General features: G+C 44.4%; 1 protein-coding gene across 1 annotated transcript in view; it reads left to right on the forward strand.

Annotated features, from left to right (window-relative positions):
- SLC25A17 (solute carrier family 25 member 17) overlaps positions 1-20804 on the forward strand; it is a 329224-nt gene that overhangs the window by 174325 nt on the left and 134095 nt on the right. The window contains exon 5 of the mRNA XM_069231144.1: positions 13241-13392. Within this exon, the coding sequence (XP_069087245.1) occupies positions 13241-13392 (152 nt within the window). The remainder of the gene's footprint in view (positions 1-13240; positions 13393-20804) is intronic.

Here is a 20804-nt window from a genome sequence, read left to right on the forward strand (position 1 = left end):
TCCAGTGATGGGAGTGCCTCTATCTTCAGGATGTTAAAGCCATGCAATTAGCCGGCCTGCCCTGCCCTCTTCAGCTTCGTTCAAAGCTATATATTCAGGGTGGGTGAAGGAGCATAGCCACTCTACTGCACTCGCATATTTTTCCCTTTCTGCAGCCAGAGGTAGCCTGTTTTCCGGGGAGGTAAGCAAGCTGTCCTCGAGGGTCCAAATTGTACCCTCTAGCTGGGCAAGCTCTTTTTCTAATGCCCTTTGGCCTTGGTAGGCTGACCAATACAGTGGCATTTCACAACCACCTTGAAAGCCTTCCATTCAGTGTTAAGGTTCTCAGTGGAATGCCTGTTGATCTCAAAATACTCCTGTATGGCATCCCCCAAAACGGTTTCACAATTGGTGGGCCCTGCTAAAATTGGATTGCGAGCTTCCGTGTGCTTATAGGGCTAACATCCTGCCCATCTGCTGTGTCATCAACAGAGGGTTGTGGTCATATATGTGTGGCTTAGATATCCAGCAGCTGTGATGGTGTCGAGCAGCCTGAGAGAACACACCAGGGTGTCCAGCCAGACATGTAAATCGTATACCGGTTAACAGAAGGAGGTCTTCATACGGGGGCCATGCCTAGCTCGCCATGCATCTTTAAACCCCCAACATTCTGCCCAGGTCTTAAAGTCTTGCTCCAGCTTGACTACGGGTAGGTTTGGCAGTGGTAGTGTGGGTCAGTCCAGAGTCACATCTGCTATACAGTTGTAATCCCCACCAAGGATCCAGAGCTTGTGTGCTCCCCCGAGTAGGCATAGGTGCAAGATGGGGCAGAAATTGCATCCGACCTGCACTGGTGTGCACAGCAGCACCCGATTTCCGTCCAGGTTTCCTAACAGAAGGACATGCCTGCTCTCCCCGCCTGTACGAGCATTATTCGGATCAAAGGAAATCACTGGTCTCACCAATATTAGAGCTACATGCATACGATGTGTAGTCTGTGGCATACGCCTGGCTTGGTCTTCTCCTATGCGGTGCCACCTCTCTAGTCACCAAGTGCGTCTCCTGGAGCAGCGTTCTGTCCATCCCCATTCTTTTGAGAAAAGCCAGGACCTTGTATCTCTTTGCCGTCATCCATATCCCTTGCACATTCAAGGTAAGTACTGTGTACTTGTTCATAATCGGTGCCATACCATACACATGTTGCTAGTTACCCATGGAGTCGAATTAGACATCACTGCATACCCCACCCCTACAGTCAGTATGCTAAGGTGACACTTATTACAAAATGTATGCCATAAAAGCATTCCCAAACTTCCTCACCCCGGTCAGGTTGGCAGTAGCCACCTGTCCAAAAAACAAACCAGTTAAGCATCACAATTCCTGCTCCCATAAACGCTCTAGATATCGGAGTATTGGAAGGGGTGACTCTCTCTACCGACGATCTCTTTGATAGCCCCTCTAAATGAGAATCATTGCAGTTACTCAGTTTGAGTCCTGCGGTGTTTGTGTAGCACATGGAACAGGCCTCTATGGGTAGTCGATTACAGGCCTCTGGTGACTTCTATGTTCACAGAGTGTCAAGGTCTGACCTGGTCAACCCAGGCCATCTGCTGTGCTGAGGTGTCACATTGGAACCACTCAGACTCCCCCAGCAAGGTGCCCGAGTCAGTACCATCCTGAGATGCTTCTGTTAAAGTTCCGTTCTGGGGCGACTGCGTCAGTTTACAGAATATATTCACGGTCCTAGCACTCTATTGCTGCTGATTCCTGTTCAGCATAGTGCTTGGGTGGCCCCCGGGTCCCAGATCTGTTACATTTCATGTGCCTCCTGTGTTGAAACAGCAGTGAGCGGCTGCACGGCATATTGTCTGCGCCCACCTTGTATTGTTCCAGCGAGACTTGGGACCGCAAAAAGTGGCCATCAATTAATACTTTGAGATTTCCAGAGAATGTTAACATATACTTAAATCCAGCTTCATGGAGCCCCTTCTTCATCCCATAAATCTTGTACATATTGAGCATTTTTACTTGACCTAATGAAGCAACAACCTAATTATCAGGTCGTAAAACACCTGCTGGCTCGAGTTCCTTTGTGTCGAACGTTATCAGTCTCTATTAAACAGTAAAATATCAAGAGCTGCTAGCACTTTGCCCTTTCACTGTAAACTTCGGAAACCTGTCTATTCTAATATTTAGGTTACTCAGGACTTGGAAGAAGGTTTGCATTTTCCAGAGTAGCACAGTTGGTCCATTAAGGATTCCCTGTCTTTTTTGTTGCGAATTGAAATGGTTCCATGGTTTGTTCTAAGATAGCCTGATATTTCCAGGTTCTAGTTATTATTCTTAATAGCAACAGGATCTGCTATCATTATTTTTTCAGTTATTGTTTCTAAACAGTAAACAACGTTTCACGGAAAATAATTAGGTGAAATGCTAGGCGTCCGTACTGGAAGACGCCGCTTTTCTCGATAGATATCTGCCGTCCCAGCAAACTGGGGATTTTGAACATAGATTGGATATCAGTCACGCTGGAAGTTCATATTGGATTGGTATTAGTTGATAAATACTTGCCTTTAAATTGTGGTTGATGTATAAGCCCTGAAGGAGTCGTAAGGGATTTAAACATTTCCCAAGACGAAACACGTGTTGGCTGGATGTACAATCTACTTTTGATGTTCTGAACTTGTCAATAAATCTTTGGATTCATCAATGGACTCTGGAATTTGCTCTATGAGACATGGACCTTTGTGATATTGTCTATTTATCATATTAATTTATACATGGTTCTATAAGAGGGGACCCTCACTGTGTATTGTGAAATGCTAGAGGGGCTTCTAAGTGGATTGTTTTAAAAACGTCCAACAATGTTCAAACAGAGTATATAAGGTAAATTGCAGCATTATTAGAAAGCAACTTCAGTCTAAGACTTGCACACTGTGGATCGTGTAGATGAGAGCTTTAGCTGTAAACACCTTTCATTGCTGAAGGTTACAGAGAAAGCACATCGAGTCTTCCATCAGGCTTATCTGCCTGCCTAAAGACAATACCGTCGCTGTGGCACAGAGGCACAAACAGCTGTCTACCTCCTGAGCATTGCTTCTGCTGTTAGGTGTGAGCAAGGCCATTTAAAACACTCACAGTAGGCCCCTTTTGGTTCTAACATCAGCTTAATTAGCTAAGAGAAGGGTGAGGACGGGCATATAAATGCGTAGAGAAATCCTAAATTACCATCATAATGTAAAATTATTTTCTGTTCTGTCTGTCGACCAATATCGTTGACACGATATTTTTTGTCTTCATAGTAACTCTTCATATTCTGTGCATTAAGATAGGCTTTTCATTTTAATACATTCTAAAAATATATTCATAGTGCAAATTCGTGAGTATTTCTGTTCATGATGAAAGCGGGTTTGGGATCCACTAACTATTTCTGTGAGTCTCACAGGACTGATTTTTACCTAATACACACCTTACTCGTGTAGTGCTCGATGGGTTGTGGGAGGTTGCAGTTCACTGGGCTCTCTGTCGTTGGTACATTGACTAAGTTTTGGTGCATGAAGTCTAGAGAACCCTCATTCAGGGTGTGTTCTGGAAAGAATACTAGAATACGTCAATGCGAGTGTTATTGAAGCAACCTAAGATGGGAGCTTTTGGATTTCATTATTGGACATATTTGTGAGTGTATTTTTGGGTCTCCGTGATTGCAGTTCTAACACTGTGAGTAAGGGCATTATTGAACCTGTGTTAGTGTGGAGGTTATTGGGCCTAACTGAGTCTGAATATTACTAGGCAGTATGAGTGTGGATGCTAAACGTTTTTTAATGATGTTTGGAAACAACCACCACAGCATCTATGCCCTTTGCTCAACATAGAGCACTGGGGATGATATCAGTTAGACATTTACATTAACAAGACATTCAAATAATCTAATCAGATAATCTGAAAGTCTTACAATAGAGAGCGCATTTCTAATAGTGATAGAATAGTAAGCGCTCGCCTTAAACTCACAATTATCAGAGTCATCCAGTTATTGTGAGTAGGCAATGCTCTTTCCCTTACCAATCAAACCTGTTAACATATCTTGCCAGTTTCTCAAGTCGCGCATCATTTTTGTCATTGGTACACACACATTTCATTCATACCTCAACATCCAACATCCATTCCCAAGCATCTTTCTTAAATAATGAAAGGGAGGGACCCATCTGTTGCATTCAATATATCATAACACCTATTTTTGCCAATAACATAGAAAAGACCGCAAATCTAAATTAGTTAGTACCCCATTTAGGTATGGGGTGAAGACCCAGTAAGCCGTCTTTAATACTGCTTGGAATCATGCAGCCCACAGCTTTTCCCAGTTTATCAACAATATGTTAAGAGTGCGGTACAACTATTAGCCACGTTCATAACTTATGGCACAGATCAGCTCATGACATCTAGGACTCTCCTGATCTGGAGGGATACATTCTTGGTGGGAAAGGGTTAATGCAGTAGTTCCCAACCTGTGGTCCGGGGACTCCTGGGGGTCCGTGGAGCCTTCTCAGGGGGTCCGCTAATGCATAGAATATTAAATAATATTAAGAGATTAGGTCCACAGCTTTTAGTAATGACTCAGTGAGGGGGGGGGGGGGGGGGGTTCCAACAGTGATTTAGTGCGGGGTCCTTCCGGTTCCAGTAATGATAAAGTGGGGGTCCACAGAAGTCAAAAGGTTGGGAACCACTGGTGTAAGGTTGTTTTGTGTAGTAGTTTAGATTGTGTCAAGTGTACTCTTGGATTACTGTCTATCTTTTTTGCATATCAAAGCAGAGTAAGCCACTCTGCATTCATCAGCTGCATACCAATGTCCCCCTCTAATTGTTTCGTAACATGTAAGATGCTCATATTTTTTCATTTATTAACCAAGACTGAGATTGGCCTACCACATTTTATCAACATATCCAATACATTAACTGCCTGTAAATTAGATGGCCTGGAAGGGAAACCCTCCTATGTAATTTGGATAGCTTTCACAGTTTTCGTGTGAAACAGAAACTTGCCTGTAGTGTACAGCATCCTCCCAGAGTAAGTCTCATCTACTCATCCTCCTGCCTTACCTTGTGAACCTTTGTGCACCCCAAATGTCCAGTCTTCCCAGTAGCCAAACACATCACAAGACCCTCTGTACCACCTAGTTTCAGATCTCAGTCATCAAGAATGTCAGAATTGAAACCCTTGGTCCCACTTTTCATAGAACATGAACAAGAGGTTAAGCATAGCACTCTTATGGCAGATGGTCAGCAGCAGTGGCTCCCCAAGTGTTGAATGAAGTTGCAAAGCCAGATAATATTCAAAACTCAGAATACCCCAGCCCCCTCTACCACAAGGAAGCTTAACTGTAGTCAGTCTTAGCGTTAGAAATGGGGTCTCTAGTTGGCAGTCAGTTTACACCCTATCCAAGTAGGGACCCTCACTCTAGTCAGGGCAAGGGAGATACACAGCTCAGATAACCCCTGCTCACCCTCTAGATAGCTTGATACAAGCAGTCAGGCTTATCTCTGGGGCAATGTGTAAAGTATTTGCACCAACACACACAGTAACACAGTGAAAGCTCCACAAAATGGACACCACACCAGTTTAGAAAAATAGCCAATATGTATCTAAATCAAACAAGACCTACACAACAAAAATCCAATATACATAAGCAAAGATGTGAATTTTTAAAGTAATAGTCCTGATCCATAGAAATGAATGGATGCATTGTTTTAGCACAAAGTTCCTGGTGTGTGTAAAAAATAAGGCTGCACAGGTGAGCGTGTGCCAGAAAAGCAAGCGATGCATCTATTCCTTACTCACAAGTGGTCTGCCGGGTAAGCGATGCATCGGTTTCTGGACCAGCAGTCACAGGTCAATGCGGTGATGTTGAAGATTTTGACGCCCAGGGACGATGCGTGAAAAGTCCAGACGCACGTGAGCGATGAACCCACGCTGAGCTGGCGATGTATCGATTTTACCAGCGCTGAGTCAACTTTTCATCCACGGTCCAGGTGCTGCATCGATCTTTCTACAGCTCGGCTCCGCTGTGTGGATTTTCTCTCTGGTTCTGCGAGCTTCTCCTTCTAGGGGCCCAGGGACTGGATGTTGCACCACTTGGCAAGTCAGGGGGGGTCTCAGCAAGGGAGCCCAGGTGCTGGCAGATGAAGTCTTTGATGTCCATGGGACTTCTTAACAGGAGGCAAGCTCAGTCCAAGTGCTTGGGCAATACTCACAAGCAGGATACACAGCAAAGTCCAGTCTTTGTCCTCTCTAAGGAAGACGCAGCAGCTGCAGGCCAACCCAGCAAAGCACACACAGCAAAGGGGTAGTACTCCTCCTCACAGCTCTTCAGCCCTTCTCCTTGGCAGAGGTTCCTCTGGATACAGAAGTGTTCTAAAAGTCTGGGGTTTTGGGTCCATTACTTGTGATAAGTTTTGCCATTGAAGTAGGCAAACTTCAAAGGAAAGTCTCTGTTGTTCACAACGTGCTGCCTTGCCCAAGCCTGGCTTCAGACACACTCCAGGGGGCCGAAGAATGCATTGTGTGTGGACAGGCACAGCCCTTTCAGGTGCAGGTGTCAACTCCTTCCTCCCCACTCTAGCCCAGGAAGACTCATCGGGATATGCAGGACACACCTCAGCTCCCTTTGTGTCATTGTCCAGAGGGAATTCACAAGCAGCCCAACTGTCTGTCTGACCCAAGCGTGGATTCCACGGGCAGCAAAAGGCACAGAATGGTTAAGCAAGAAAATGCCCGCTTGCTAAAAGTGGCATTTTCAAACAGACAATCTAAAAAATAATTCTACCAAAAGATGTATTTTTAAATTGTGAGTCCAGAGACCTCAAACTCCATTTCTCTATCTGCTCCCAATGTGAAACTTCACTTAAAAGCTATTTAAAGACAATCCCCATGTTAACATATGGGAGGGATAAGCCTTGCAGTAGTGAAAACCTAATTTTGCAGTATTTCACTATCAGGACATGTATAACACACCAGTACATGTCCTACCTTTTAAATACACTGTACTCTGCCCACCGGGCTACCTAGGGCCTACCTGAGGGGTGACTTACATGTAGTAAAAGGGAAGGTTTGGGCCTGGCAAGAGGATACACTTGCCATGTCGAATTGGCAGTGCAGAACTGCACACATAGACACTGCAGTGGCAGTTCTGGGACATGTTTACAGGGCTACTCATGTGGGTGGCACCATCGGTGCTGCAGGCCCACCAGTAGCATTTGATTTACAGGCCTTGTGCAGCTCTAGTGCACTTTACTAGGGACATACTTGTAAATCAAATATGCCAATCAGGGATAACCAATCATAATCACAATTTCTACAGGGAGCACTTGCACTTTAGCATTGGCCAGCAGTGGTAAAGTGCCCAGAGTACCAAAAACCAGCAAAACCGAAGTCCAGCACACAGTCAAAAATAAAGGAAGCTGAGACAAAAAGACAGGGAAAACCATGCCAAGGATGCCAGGTCTAACACTGAGCTAGGTCCCTTCCCATAACAAATCTTTCAGCATTGCATCTGGTCTTTGAAATGTTGATGCATTAAGCACCTTGGACAACTCCATGGAAAACATAAATGTGCCCAAAAGTGTAGTATCAGCATTTTGGGGAACAGTACAAAATACCTTTACAAAAGAGGTAGCTCCTTTCAAAATAGAAGTGATCGACCCATATCGCACAACACTTTACCCACATTCATGGCCATATTATCCTCTTTTATAGGTAAACCTAATTCCTAAGCATTTAAACATTTTGGTTGCCATTCCAATCCAAGTAGAGGGGCAGGTTTTCTTCACAGTGTTCCAAGCAGAAACATTTGTGTCTCCTATCTCTTTACCCCATATAGGTTCATGTTTTTCTGATAGTGGTTGTGAGTGGTTACATAATCAGGCAAAAGAGTGGTGACAAAAGTACCCCTTTCTCTTTCCCCAGCCCAGAATCCACATTTCGGAGACTATCTCCTTGCCCTTCTATTTGAACTTTTGCTATAGGGTAGGAATACAGTAGCTTTGTCCTATTCAAAATGTGTGCATAAAAGTTGAATCTGTCCAACACCCAGAACATACAGTGTAATATAACCCTATCAACGCTTTCTCTATATTAAGGAAAGCCACAGAATAGCCCCCCTCACTCTTTAAAGCATATTGAACCGGATCAAGACGGCACATCCTTGCCACTATGTTTCTACAGTGCACCTACAATAAAAGCTTCCTTTCCATACACATCTCTTTTGCTTTACTAATAATTTCAGTGCTACTAATGAACAAGGATGTACGAGATTTGGAAATTCATACTGTCCTAATTCAGTTTAGGTACCACTTCAATCAGTTGTTGTAGGGTATCTAAAAAAATTGTGCAGTGTGTTTGTTGTGGGCCCAGCTCACATGGGCAATTATTCCTCCTGCCCGACATCACACAGTTAAGGTTGCCCACCGAGATCATTGATATAGTCTACTGGGGAACCACCAAATCTACCAGTCTGTGGAAGAACGACATGTCAACTTTATTTAGTGTATACACATTAAATAAGCAAATTTCCTATCCACCACCATTGTGTGGCTTCCTTGTGGATCAACCTGTTTCTGTTGAGCTGCAAAGAGGATGTTGATGTTCAGCTGAACAGCTACCACTCTCAAAAACATTGAATTGGAGGAACAGAACAATTGCCCCTTCATCTCTTGGTCATGCATTTGTGTTCTGTGACAGGTGCACTTCCTCTAAGTAATCTGTTCTTGCATGCTTTTGTCTTATAAATGAATTTCTTTGTGACATATAGCCTTGAACATTTAAAGACATAATGTTTAAGAACCTCCCATTCGTAGAGAATCTAAGCTTACCAGGATTACTAACTGGGACAGTCATAACACCAACACACTTGCAACAAACCCCTATCTCCAACACACCAGTCAGACTTCAATCCACTCATCTTGTATACCATCAATAATCACAATTAGCCTTAATTGTGAAGCTGCAACAAACACATCAGCTCCCACCACATTGAAGCATATCTATTGGTATTGACCCCAAAAGGCAGCCTGCCAGACGTTATTCAGAAGACCATAGGGTCGTTAGCAGCTACTAGGTCATAGCTATGGTGGTTGTGGCTGTTTGCCCCTGGTGATGTGGGGTTCATCCCACTATGGCTCTGCAAACTGGATGAAGCACACCGTTTCATTACTCTCCAACTAGCAAACAGCTTCTAAGGGCAGTAGTGTGGGGCCAAAGACAGAGAAATAACTACCACAGTGATTCACTGTCCAGGCCAGTTCTTGTCTTTATAAAAAGTTAAGAAATGTAATGTCAGAACAAAAAGTAATACTACACATACTAATGGGGGTTCAGCAAAAGGTTTGATAATCCCATCGCCAGGTTCTAGCTAAGTGTCCAGCACCTCTTATGTCCTGTGGAGCCCACAATATCTGTTGTATCTAGCAGCAATAACTAATCATAGCCAACAAGAGGGACAGGTGTGAGTTCACTGAGCGACCACCATGTTAGGCCTCCAGTCACTCAGCTAGTTTGATCTTGAGGGAAACTAGCAAGGTTACTTCCCTACTGGTGGACTTATTTTTACAGTTCCAATGCAGTGTTTTGTCTCCAGAACTGTTACCTGTTTGCATTGGGCTCAGCTTAGTGCTGCACGGGATATTGTGCTTGTAAGGATCGCACTAGGGTAGGTTTCAGGAGCAGTGTGGGACTGCAGACAGCAGCTTCATGTTTTGCCTGAATTGCTTGGACAACTCATTGTAGCAGGCCCAGTTGATTAATGCTGGTCTTAGGTGGTTGTGACCTCCAGGCTGTGGGTCTTGTTCTCCTCTACTGCAGCAACAATAGTTTTCAGAGGATATGGCGCACACGAGCTGCATCAGCATAGGTATCTTCAGATCCGATCCAGTGGTGCTGTACAGTACAATGTTGTTCATGTTTACAGTTTTCATCACAGATTTCGCCACATAAACTGTGCAGGGTGACCTCTTGTGTCTGTGCTGGTTTTGCTCCCAACGTCAGACCACTTCTTCTGAGTGCTCCATTCACCAGAAACACATCTGGATTTCTCCTGCAGAGCTAAATGCACTCTTCCCCTCCAAGGAGCCAGAAAGGCTTCCATCCAGACCCATGGTTTATCCAGCAAGTTGCACAGACTTCAGATGATGGAGACTGGCTGTTATGATGAAACCAGCGCTGGTCTCAGCAGCTCTGCAAGTGTTCTGAGGAGCACCCCTTCCTTTGTCAATGAAGTAGCTTGGAATTGGCACAAAATGGGTTAATTGGGCTCATTTTCCAGATGAGCGATGTGGGTCAACTGACTAAGGTCTCGGAAACCAGTTGGGGGTGTTTAGTTTGGAAATGTTATTTTCTGACTGTAGGGCAGACACAGCCTTTGTGCATATTGATGGCTCTCACAGCAGGTAGTGGTGATGCTGGCTCCATACAAGCACATGGAAAACATGGGCACAACAACCTCTGAAATAGCAATTAGGCACAGAGAAAAGGCACCTAAAAGCTTCCTCACCCTTAACAACAGACTCTAGTGATACACAGCCCCCAACCTACCATCCTCCAAAAAGCAGTTCTCAGGAAAACCTAGTCAACAATCCCCAGCTAAAAGGTCCTCATACAATTTCTAAGGACAGCCCTCTCCATCCTCCCACAATTGAGTGCCTTTCTTCATCCTCTAGCATCAGTAATGCAGGCAATAAACTTCAACTGCCTGCGTGAGCTGTGTATCTTCCTTCATCTTGTGCTATGTGAAATCTTTGGATATCCTGAATGGATCCCACTGATCCCAGGACTCAGACTCTCACTACATGCAGAGTCCTGCAAACATAGATGTGCTGCATATCCATCAGGCACACATGTATTTAACACACTCACAGAATATCAACACAAGTGTTGGGGTGTTACATTTTAAAGGAACTGTACTTGAGTGGGCCTGGTAGACTGCTTTCTCCCTAGATTAGAAAACGGTCTGTTCGGGACTATTAGACTACAGCAGTTGGTATGGTCACCACCATATTGTCAACAGAACCCTAAACATGGGCCATAGTCCCATGTTATTAAAAAGGGCAACAAGGTGCATCCGTCTAGGTTAAAAAAAATAAAAAAATAAAAATTCAGGACCTTGGCTTTACAATGGACAGACCTATGCCTCAGTGCACACACTACATTACGTCCTAGCTAGGGCAACAAAAAATCAGGATATCAATTTAACATACAGTTGGGTCACTCAGGGCAGGGATATACACCCATGTACCAGGCAGGGAACATTCCCATCCTAAAAAGCCAAAACATGTACATAACACCATACCCATATTTGGATGCTTTAACGGAGGTCGAGGTAGATGCCTAACATACATACACCTTCTTTATCACAGCCTTGTTCCACCTATCCAAAACCTACAAGAAACAACAGCCTGCTTAATAAAAACCAAACGACAAGTCCGTGGGACCTATTTCCATGAAACTTGCCAGATCTGGAGTAGACATCATTAAAGAGGACCACCTCAGTGCTCATCAAAGCCTCAAACCAACTAGAACAGTGGTTCTCAACCTCTGGTCCAGGGACACCTGGGGGCCCGCGAAGCCTTCTCAGGGGTCCGCAACTGCTTAGAAAATTAAATAATATTAAGAGATTAGGTCCACAGCTTTTAGTAATGACTCAGTGGGGGGTCCCCGGATTCCAATAATGATTCAATGGGTGTCCTAGTAATGTTAATGTGGGGGTCCACCGAAGTCAAAAGGTTGGGAACTACTGAACTAGGAGATACCCTCTTTCATACCAGTTATTCTTTAATCACGTAATATTGACATATGTAACACAGACATAAATTTCCAGGTTCAAGGAACACATCCATTATAGAATCTGTTTAGCTGCAAAGTCAAGACCCCTGCCAGGATCACTCATTGGTGAGCTTTCTATCCGGATTCGCCAGGCTTCTATGTGGAGATGCCAAAACAGCCCTTTCCTGCAGGTGACTGTATTGGGACCGGAAGCAGGGTGCTATCATCTTTTTGGGCTTCCCTACTAGTTCTTGTTTATTGCATCTGCCAGCCCTTCAGCCAATCCAAAGTAATTTCTGGAAAATTAAAGAAGTGTGATTTGGTTTTCTTGATTACCTTCCACTTTGCAGGGAAGAGCAGCATGTATGTTAGAATCTCTTCACATAGTCTGCATTTAGCTGCAGAATAGGACTTTGTTGTTGGACACTTTGAGTATAGTCAGGGAAGCCTTCATGTTGGGACCTAGAGTCCACTAAAGTCCATTGGATGATTGCTTCTTCTTGTTACAGTAGTTTAGAAAAGGGCTGTAAAAGCTTGTGAGGGCACCACAGACCTTGAAGGGGTCACAAGAATTTACGACCTTTCAGTGTGTCCATCATTCACCTTTTCAAGAACAGTTCTACAGATTGACCCTAAACCTACTCTGGAAATCCAAGAAGTAAAAAAAAAGAGATGGATGAATGGAATGCTTGAGTTAATCTCAGCCACTGGTAATTACTTGAGATGCATCCCAGTCCATCGTTGTTTTGTACACCATACCTACTCAGTTTTGGAGCCAGCCATATGTAAATCTGTCTTGACCCTGCTCCAGTGGTAACAGTCCAGCCCAAACCTCCAGGCCACGTCTTTCCTGAATTGGAGCACAAGGAATCCAAGACCTGTTTCACCCTTATTAGATTTACCATTTTGCTGCATCCCAGGGAGATGTAGTTGTTTACTTCCATATGCCTGGAGCATTGGTCACTGTTGTGTTAAGGAATTCTCCCACTTGCGAACAGTTCAGCAGCCTCATGTATGGGTGATGCGATTTAATGAAGGATAATTGATGGTTTTTGCTAGAGGCTTAGAAGCCACAAGATTTCACGGCCTGTCGAGCATCTTCTCGGCCATGTGCCCAGCTTGAATGTGGGTATTATTGAAACTGTGTCAGTACATAATTTGGCCTCTGTGAGTGTAGTGACTTTAGAGCCTGTGTGAGCATTACTGGGCCTCTGTGAATAAAAATCGGATCTGCATGAGTTCATTAGCTGATTTGTGTTTGCAGCCCTAATAATTCCCATGCACAAGAGTAAGTAGCTGCCCTGTTTAATTTTGAATTCTGTACCCGCAGTTGCGATAGCACCTTGTAGGAATGATCTCCTTGTTCTTCAATATTAGTGACTCATCTATCTTATTAGCCAATGCAAATAGGCATTTTTTTTAACGGACTGTTGTTCTTTACATTCATGTTTATAGTATGGCACCCTACCGTGGCTGGTTTTCGGTCATCTCGAGCCTCTGCTGCTCTAATTTCGTCTACTTCTACACATTCAACAGCCTGAAGGTGGCCTGGATGAAAGGGAAGCCCTCCAGCACCGGGAAGGATCTTATCCTGGGCATTGTGGCTGGTAAGGAGACCTGGAAGTGTTGGTATGAGAGCCACCTCCATAAGGAAAGTTGCTTCTTCCTGACATACTCATTGCTATTGCTCGGCTTCTTGGTGATGTGCCCTACCAATATAATTTTGCTGCTTCATGAATACAAGCGTGCGTGCAGATCCCATTTATGTAACATATTGGTCTTGTAATGTATGTCATCTTATTTAAAAAAATATATATTTGTGTTTAGTTTTTTAAAGTGAAGCTGACTGGAGAAATCATATTAATTTCTTATATTGTGTTATTATATTCATAAATCGCATTGCACCCTGTTAAAACATCTACATTTGTGATTGCTAGCCAGCAATAAAAGGGCAAAAGCGTAAAAGACAAGGAGTTAGGAAAACAAAGAAAGGGAAAAAAAGAGTAGGGAAACATGCAGACATTATACAACAGTGGGTGAAGTAAACCTTATTACACATTCATATATGCAAAATTCAAATAAGAGGAATTGCCATTTACCCAGTTAAGGGGTCTAACACGCTTCTATTTGTTGATTCAGGAAGACGAGCGGAGAGATAAATGAGAACTAAGATTTCAAATTGCACCTTACATTGAGAGATAAGCTGGGAAAATGTGGACATACAAGGGATGGTGATTTATGGTATTTATTGGCCTGGGGGAAAGACTTAAAGTTTACTTTTGTATTAGTGTCCCAGAAAGTTGATGTTCCCTGAGTGGCATAACTGGTGACCTCAAAGGAGGTTACTGCCATTCCACATGATAGTGCCCCAGTAATTTATTTGTAGACTATTGTTTTTTTTTGTTGCTGTTCAGTGATAGTATGTCGTTCTTCTTCTACACACTCATGTTCCACTGCACCCATGTTGGAGGGGTTATCTGAGATCCATTTCTGTGCCAATATCATTTTGGTCGGTATAACTGCCAGGTCTATGACCTTAATTTAGAATTTGTTTCCTGGAATGAGGGAATAATCCTAAAATGTAGGGCAGAGACCCCATCCAAAAAGATAAATATATATATATATAGATTGTATTTCAGATCATTATCAAAACATACCATGGAGGATAGCATTGTCAGATTGGACATTGGTCAGGGATAGTATTGAAGATTTTATGTAGCTGATGTGGTATTGGAGACGTACATTCATTGGATTATGTTATACTGAACTAACATGATCCTCATGTTCTTGTAAAGTATTTTGGTTCATCCAGGTATTTTTCCATGTTGTTTCTGATATTTCACTGTTCATCCCCATTTCCCATGGCAGTTTCCATGCTTGAAAGTTAGGTTTGGTATTTTGTGTTAAGGCATTGTATAAACTTATAATCGCCCTCCTGGCACATCCTAACTCCTGTACTGTGTTTGTTGGTGGAGCGTCCAGCACTGAACATCAGGAATTGCTCTGTTTTGATGAGGAGCATCTGTAGTAATATTCGAAATGTGTGTAGCACGGGATCATTAATTAGATCTCCTGAATTAGAAATTCCAGCGTCTGACCAGTCCTGCATGTTTAAATGGGTGTGCCTTTCCGCCCATGCCACTTCTTCCCAGAGTTCTCAAGAAGATCAAGAACTACCGGGCCCAAGTCATCCTTGTGGCTCCGGACTGGGCACGGAGAGTCTGGTATCCCGAGATTCTGAAAATGAGCATCGATCCTCCGATCAGGCTGCCACTTCGGGAGGATCTTCTGTCGCAGAAGCAGGGGAGGGTCATCCACCTGAACATGTCAACTCTCCGCCTCCTTGCATGGAGATTGAGCGGCAACAGTGGATAGTTGATCTTCCTTCTGAAGTCTGTAAAGTTAGCTTGGCGGCCAGACAGCCCTCCACCAAAATGGTATATGCTTGCTGTTGGCAAAAATTAGTAAAATGTTGTACAGAAAAGTCTATTGATCATCCTTCTGCCACTCTACCCTACACCATACTAGTCTGCGTCACTTCACCCCATTCTAAGCCAATCCACTCTACTCCGCTGTACTCTACCCAGCTCTACTCTACCCCATTCTGCCACTCTACTCAAACTTATTCTACGCTACTACACTCTACAGCACCCCACACTACTCCCAGCCACTCCACACAATGCCAATCTATCACTCTCTATGCTATGCCACTCTGCTCCACACTACTTTGTGCCACTCTACTCTAAGCCACTCCTTTGCGCTCTACACCACTCCATCCCACTCCCCTGTGCGCCACACCACTCTTGAGCCATGCTGCTCCAGCCTGGGCCACGTTATTGCACGCTGCTCCACTCTGTGTCACTTCACTCTGCATGGTTTCAATCTGTGTTGCTTCACTCCACTCCGCGTCACTCTACTCTATGCTGCTCCACTCTGCACCGCTCCACTCCACTCTGCACCGCTCCACTCCACTCTGGCCACTCCACGCCACTTCACTCTGGCCACTGCACTCCACTCCACTCCATGCCACTGCACCCCACCGAACTTCGCTCCTCTCCACGCCCCTCCGCTCCCCTCCACTCTTCACCCCTCTACTTCACTCTATGCAACTCCACGCCACTCCACTCTCCTCAACGTCTTCTCCTCTACACCACTCCTCTAACTTTAAGCCGTGCTGAACAGCTTAAATTGTTTAAATTTGCCACCTACAAATTTTACCTACTAATGTCCCAAATAACAGTTTTACAGACAGGTTTCTCCATCGCAGATGTGACAAAGTACACTTTCTGCCAAACTCTCGCTCCACCCGCCTCATTTAGAGACAGGAGAACCTTAAGATTTCCATCAACGGATCCCCCATTGGCTCCTTCGATGCAAAATTTGTTGCTGGCCGATGGATTAGGGGCTGTCGGAGGAAGGACATTACACCGCACACCCTATTTTGCAAGGGCGATGTTATGTCTTTTTTTTTTTTTTTCTCTCCTTTCAGGTACCACCAAAAAAACTGGCATGAGAGTTTGACGCCAAATGCTAAATGACCCCCAGTCCCTGGGAGAAAAATCTCAAGGTATGGTGGTCATTAGTTTTTTTTATTTTTTAAAACAGACTCCTGCTTTCAAAAACAGATGTTAAAAAACACTAGATTAGGTCCTCACGTCTGGCCTTTATTGGCCTTTTATTGCAAACCTAGTTGCTTCATCAGATGTGTGCTTCCTGTGCTCAGTAAATAGGGATTTTAAAAACTTCCTGTGTTTATTAATTAAACGTAATGCAGTATTGTCTTATACATATCTTTAAAAAAATTGTCAGTTCCATTACAATACATCATATGCAGCCCAGCCTGGTTTTAATTCCTTAATAGGTAATAACACAAATTGTAGTCAGGCGAACATACGCCATAATTGTCTTGGAGAGCTGACTTGTTAAATATACCAGCACTTGCTCCGATGCATTACTGGCCTTAGGGGCCAGATGTAGCAAAGCTTTAGCGAGTTGCAAACGGCGAAAATCGCCGTTTGCGAGTCGCTAAAGCCACTTTGATATGTAGAAATGCATTTTGCGAGTCGGAACCGACTTGCAAAATGCACTTCCGAGTCGCAAATAGGAAGGGGTGTTCCCTTCCTATTTGCGAGTCGCAATGGTATGCATTTTCATTCGCGGACGCAAATGAAAGCGCAGTTACCATCCACTTGAAGTGGATGGTAACCCAGGCGCAAACGGGAAGGGGTCCCCATGGGACCCCTTCCCCTTTGTGTCTGGCACAAAAAAAAAACATTCAGGGCAGGCAGTGGTCCAATGGACCACTACCTGCCCTGAAAAATACCGAAACTAAAGGTTTCGGGTTTTTTTTCAAAGTGCAGCTCGTTTTCCTTTAAGGAAAACGGGTTGCACTTTGAAAAAAAAAAACTGCTTTATTTAAAAGCAGTCACGGACATGGTGGTCTGCTGTTCCCAGCAGGCCACCATCCCCGTGAGTGCCCTGAATCGCTATGGGGTCGCAAATTGCGACCCACCTCATTAATATTAATGAGGTGGGTCTTTGCGACCCCGTAGCGACTCGCAGAAGGTGTCTGAGACACCTTTCTGCATTCCAAATTGCGAGTCGCTGGGACTCGCAAATTGCAAGTCGCAATTTGGAAGATTGCTACATCTGGCCCTTAGTGTACTGTGCAGCCTTGCTATCGTAATTTGCTCCTTCTTTACTTCAGTAGACTGACTTGACTTGCACCTTAATGATTTTTTTTTAATAAAAAAAAAGAAGTCTCAGCGCTTAACTGAAACTCAGAAACCTTGCACATCGACTACTTCTGGAAACTGTGGGGGTTATTCTAACTTTGGAGGAGTGTTAATCCGTCCCAAAAGTGACGGTAAAGTGACGGATATACCACCAGCCGTATTACGAGTTCCATAGGATATAATGGACTCGTAATATGGCTGGTGGTAAATCCGTCACTTTTCCGTCACTTTTGGGACGGATTAACACCTCCTCCAAAGTTAGAATAACCCCCTGTGTCTTATAATTTGTCCATGGGTTATCCTGATCTTTCTTGCGGTGGAATTTTGTCCATATTACATTTTTGATTGTATTAAAGTTCTTGGTGCAAAAATCACATAGAGAAATAATGTCATTAAATTAAACTCCTGCTTCACTAGATTGAAATTCAGTCATATTTGAAATTAAGCTCATGATTTGGGCAAAAGAGACAGTCTTTTAAAAAGTTGTAATTTTTTTTTAATTCATTCACCTTCACAAGTTCTCTGGAAAAAATGAATGAATATTTAAGAGTGAACACATTAATTTAGCTGTGATCACCTTAAGGATTGACGTGAGCATCGGAGTGCCTACTGAATTATCAACAGAGCAAAAACCATAAATAAGGAGCTACACGTTTCCTTCAAGGAAGCTATGCCCTCATCTTTCCTCTATCTCAGTACAAAATAATTGTCGTTTATATGAATAAGAACTAATGACCACTTATCGTATCTCTTACTTCACTTTTGGGCCTATACGATGTAACCTTAAAAAGTGTGCCGTTAAATGGTGGCTATAATAGAGTGCCTTCTACTTTCTCTTAGATCTAATTCCCTTTTTATTCCTTTTAAGTAATCCCTACCTTTTTGACATCACGTTCAGTAACTAAACCTCCTAGTTAAGAAACTTGAGCTGCATGACGCTCATCCTTTTGCTCTGTAGAATCGGCTAATTTAATAAAAGGATATTGAAACGACTCAAGAGTCTGTGATTTTTCGGGGATGTCACACAGAACCCGTCCACTAAGATCTTCCAAATTGAAAGAATGAAGACGCGTTAGCAAGTTGGCACCAGTTGAATCCTCTCTTGTATTGGCATCCAAATATTGTGAATTCTGCAGCGTTCTTTACTACTGACCACAAATGAATCCTTCTCTTGTGAGTGCTCAAGATTAGAAGACACCCTTCAAGTATAAATAGGTATTGTTGCTGTATACAACCTGTTGGGAATTAATTCCTGTAGGAAGGTGGCTTTCTTCTAGCATGGTTACCCCAATTTTTGTCCTGTTTGTCAGTGTGTTTTTACCATCTCACTGGGATCCTGCTAGTCAGGACCCTAGTGCTCATAGTTGAGGGCCTACATGACAATATGATTCACTGTTTTGTCAGTATGCCTGACTGTGTCACTGGAGTCCTGCTAACCAGAACTTCAGTGCTTATGTTCTCTCTGATTGCAAATTTGTACTTAAATACTGGTAACCCAGTATTCCATTCCAGATTGGCATACTGGACCCCCCGTTATAAGTCCCTAGTATATAGTACCTAGGTACCCAGGGCATTGGGGTTCCAGGAGATCCTTATGGGCTGCAGCATTTGTTTTGCCACCCATAAGGAGCTCAGACAAACACTTCTTCAGGACTGCCATTGCAGCCTGAGTGAAATAGTGTAAGCACTATTTCACAGCCATTTTCACTGCACCAGGTAACTTATAAGTCACCTATATGTCTAACCTTCAGACCCTGAAGGCTGGGTGCGAAGTCACTGTGTGTGAGGGCACCCCTGCCACTAGCAGAGGTGCCCCCACATCGTACGGGCCCATTTTCCCTGACTTCGTGAGTGCGGGGACGCCATTATAAGTGTGCACTACATATAGGTCAATAGATATATAGCTTCACAATGTTAACTCCGAATATGGCCATGTAAGGTATCTAATAACTAGAAATTGTACCCCAATACCGATTTCAGTATTGGTTGCACAATCACATGCATACTGGGGGCTCCACCATGCCCCCTCAGTACTGCCATACCAGGCTTCTGAGGTTTTCACTGCAGTCCCAGCTGCTGCCACCTCACAGAGAGGCTTCTGCCCTCCTGGGGCTTGAGCAGCTCAATCCCAGGAAGGCAGAACAATGCATTTCCTTTTAAGAGAGGGGTGTTACTCTCTCTCCCTTTGGAAATTGGTATTAAAGGCATGGAAGGGATATCCTCCCAGAGCCTCTGGAAGCGCTTTGAAGGGCACAGATGGTGCCCTCCTTGCATAATCCAGTCTACACCGTTCCAGGGACCCCCATTCCCTGCTCTGGCGTGAAACCGGACAAAGGAAAGGGCAGTAACCACTCCCCTTTCCATCACCACCCCAGGGGTGGTGCCCAGAGCTCCTCCAGAGCCTGGCCATCTTGGATTCCAAGGTAGTGGGGCACTCTGGGAGCATCTGAGTGGCCTGTGACAGCAGGTGACGTCAGAGACCCCTCCTGATAGGTCCATACCTGGTTAGGTGACCAATCCCCCTCTGAGGGCTATTTAGGGTCTCTCCTAAGGGTGTTTCCTCAGATTCGGATTGCAAGACTCCAGCAGGTCTCCTCTGCATCTCTGCTTCACCTTCTACTATGGGTACAACCGCACAACTGCTCCAGGAACTCTGTAACTTGCAACAAAGTATCCATAGTGACTACTGCAACTCTGTAACTCCAGCCCCTGCCAGCAACTGCAACAGTTTCTAGTTTGTGCATCCTCAGAAGGTTCCCTATCGTCAGCCTGAACTGGAAGAATTGAAGGAATCTCCTGTGGAGTGACACAGTCACTTCCCTGCTTCAGCAGGCACCTTTATGCAGCGACAACCGGTACTCTGGGCCCCCTCTTCCTGACGACGAGCATGGTCCCTGGAGCACAGGTGGTGGACCAAAGTGACCCTGACTGTCCAAAGGTCCATCTGTTCAAATTTGGTGGAGGTAAGAGCTTGCCTCCCCGTGCCAGACAGTACCCCTGTGCACCTTGTGTTTTGCCGCTCCTAGGGTTTCTGTGCGCTTCTCCTAGAAATCCTTCATGCACAGCCTAGCCGAGGTCCCCAGCACTCCATCCAGCGATTCTCAGCTCCCTGAGTTGTTCTCCGGCGGCATGGGATCCCTCTGTGTAGTGCTGCGACAACCGCTATTTGCAACTCCTTTGTCCTCGTGTTCCTGGGACTCCTGTGGGTGCTGCGTGGCCTTCTGAGGGCTCTCTGAAGTGCCGTGAACCCCCTCTGTCTCCTCATCCCGAGTTGAGACTCCAAG

This window comes from Pleurodeles waltl, chromosome 4_2, assembly GCF_031143425.1.
Source record: "Pleurodeles waltl isolate 20211129_DDA chromosome 4_2, aPleWal1.hap1.20221129, whole genome shotgun sequence".
In the NCBI taxonomy this organism is placed as follows: domain Eukaryota; kingdom Metazoa; phylum Chordata; class Amphibia; order Caudata; family Salamandridae; genus Pleurodeles; species Pleurodeles waltl.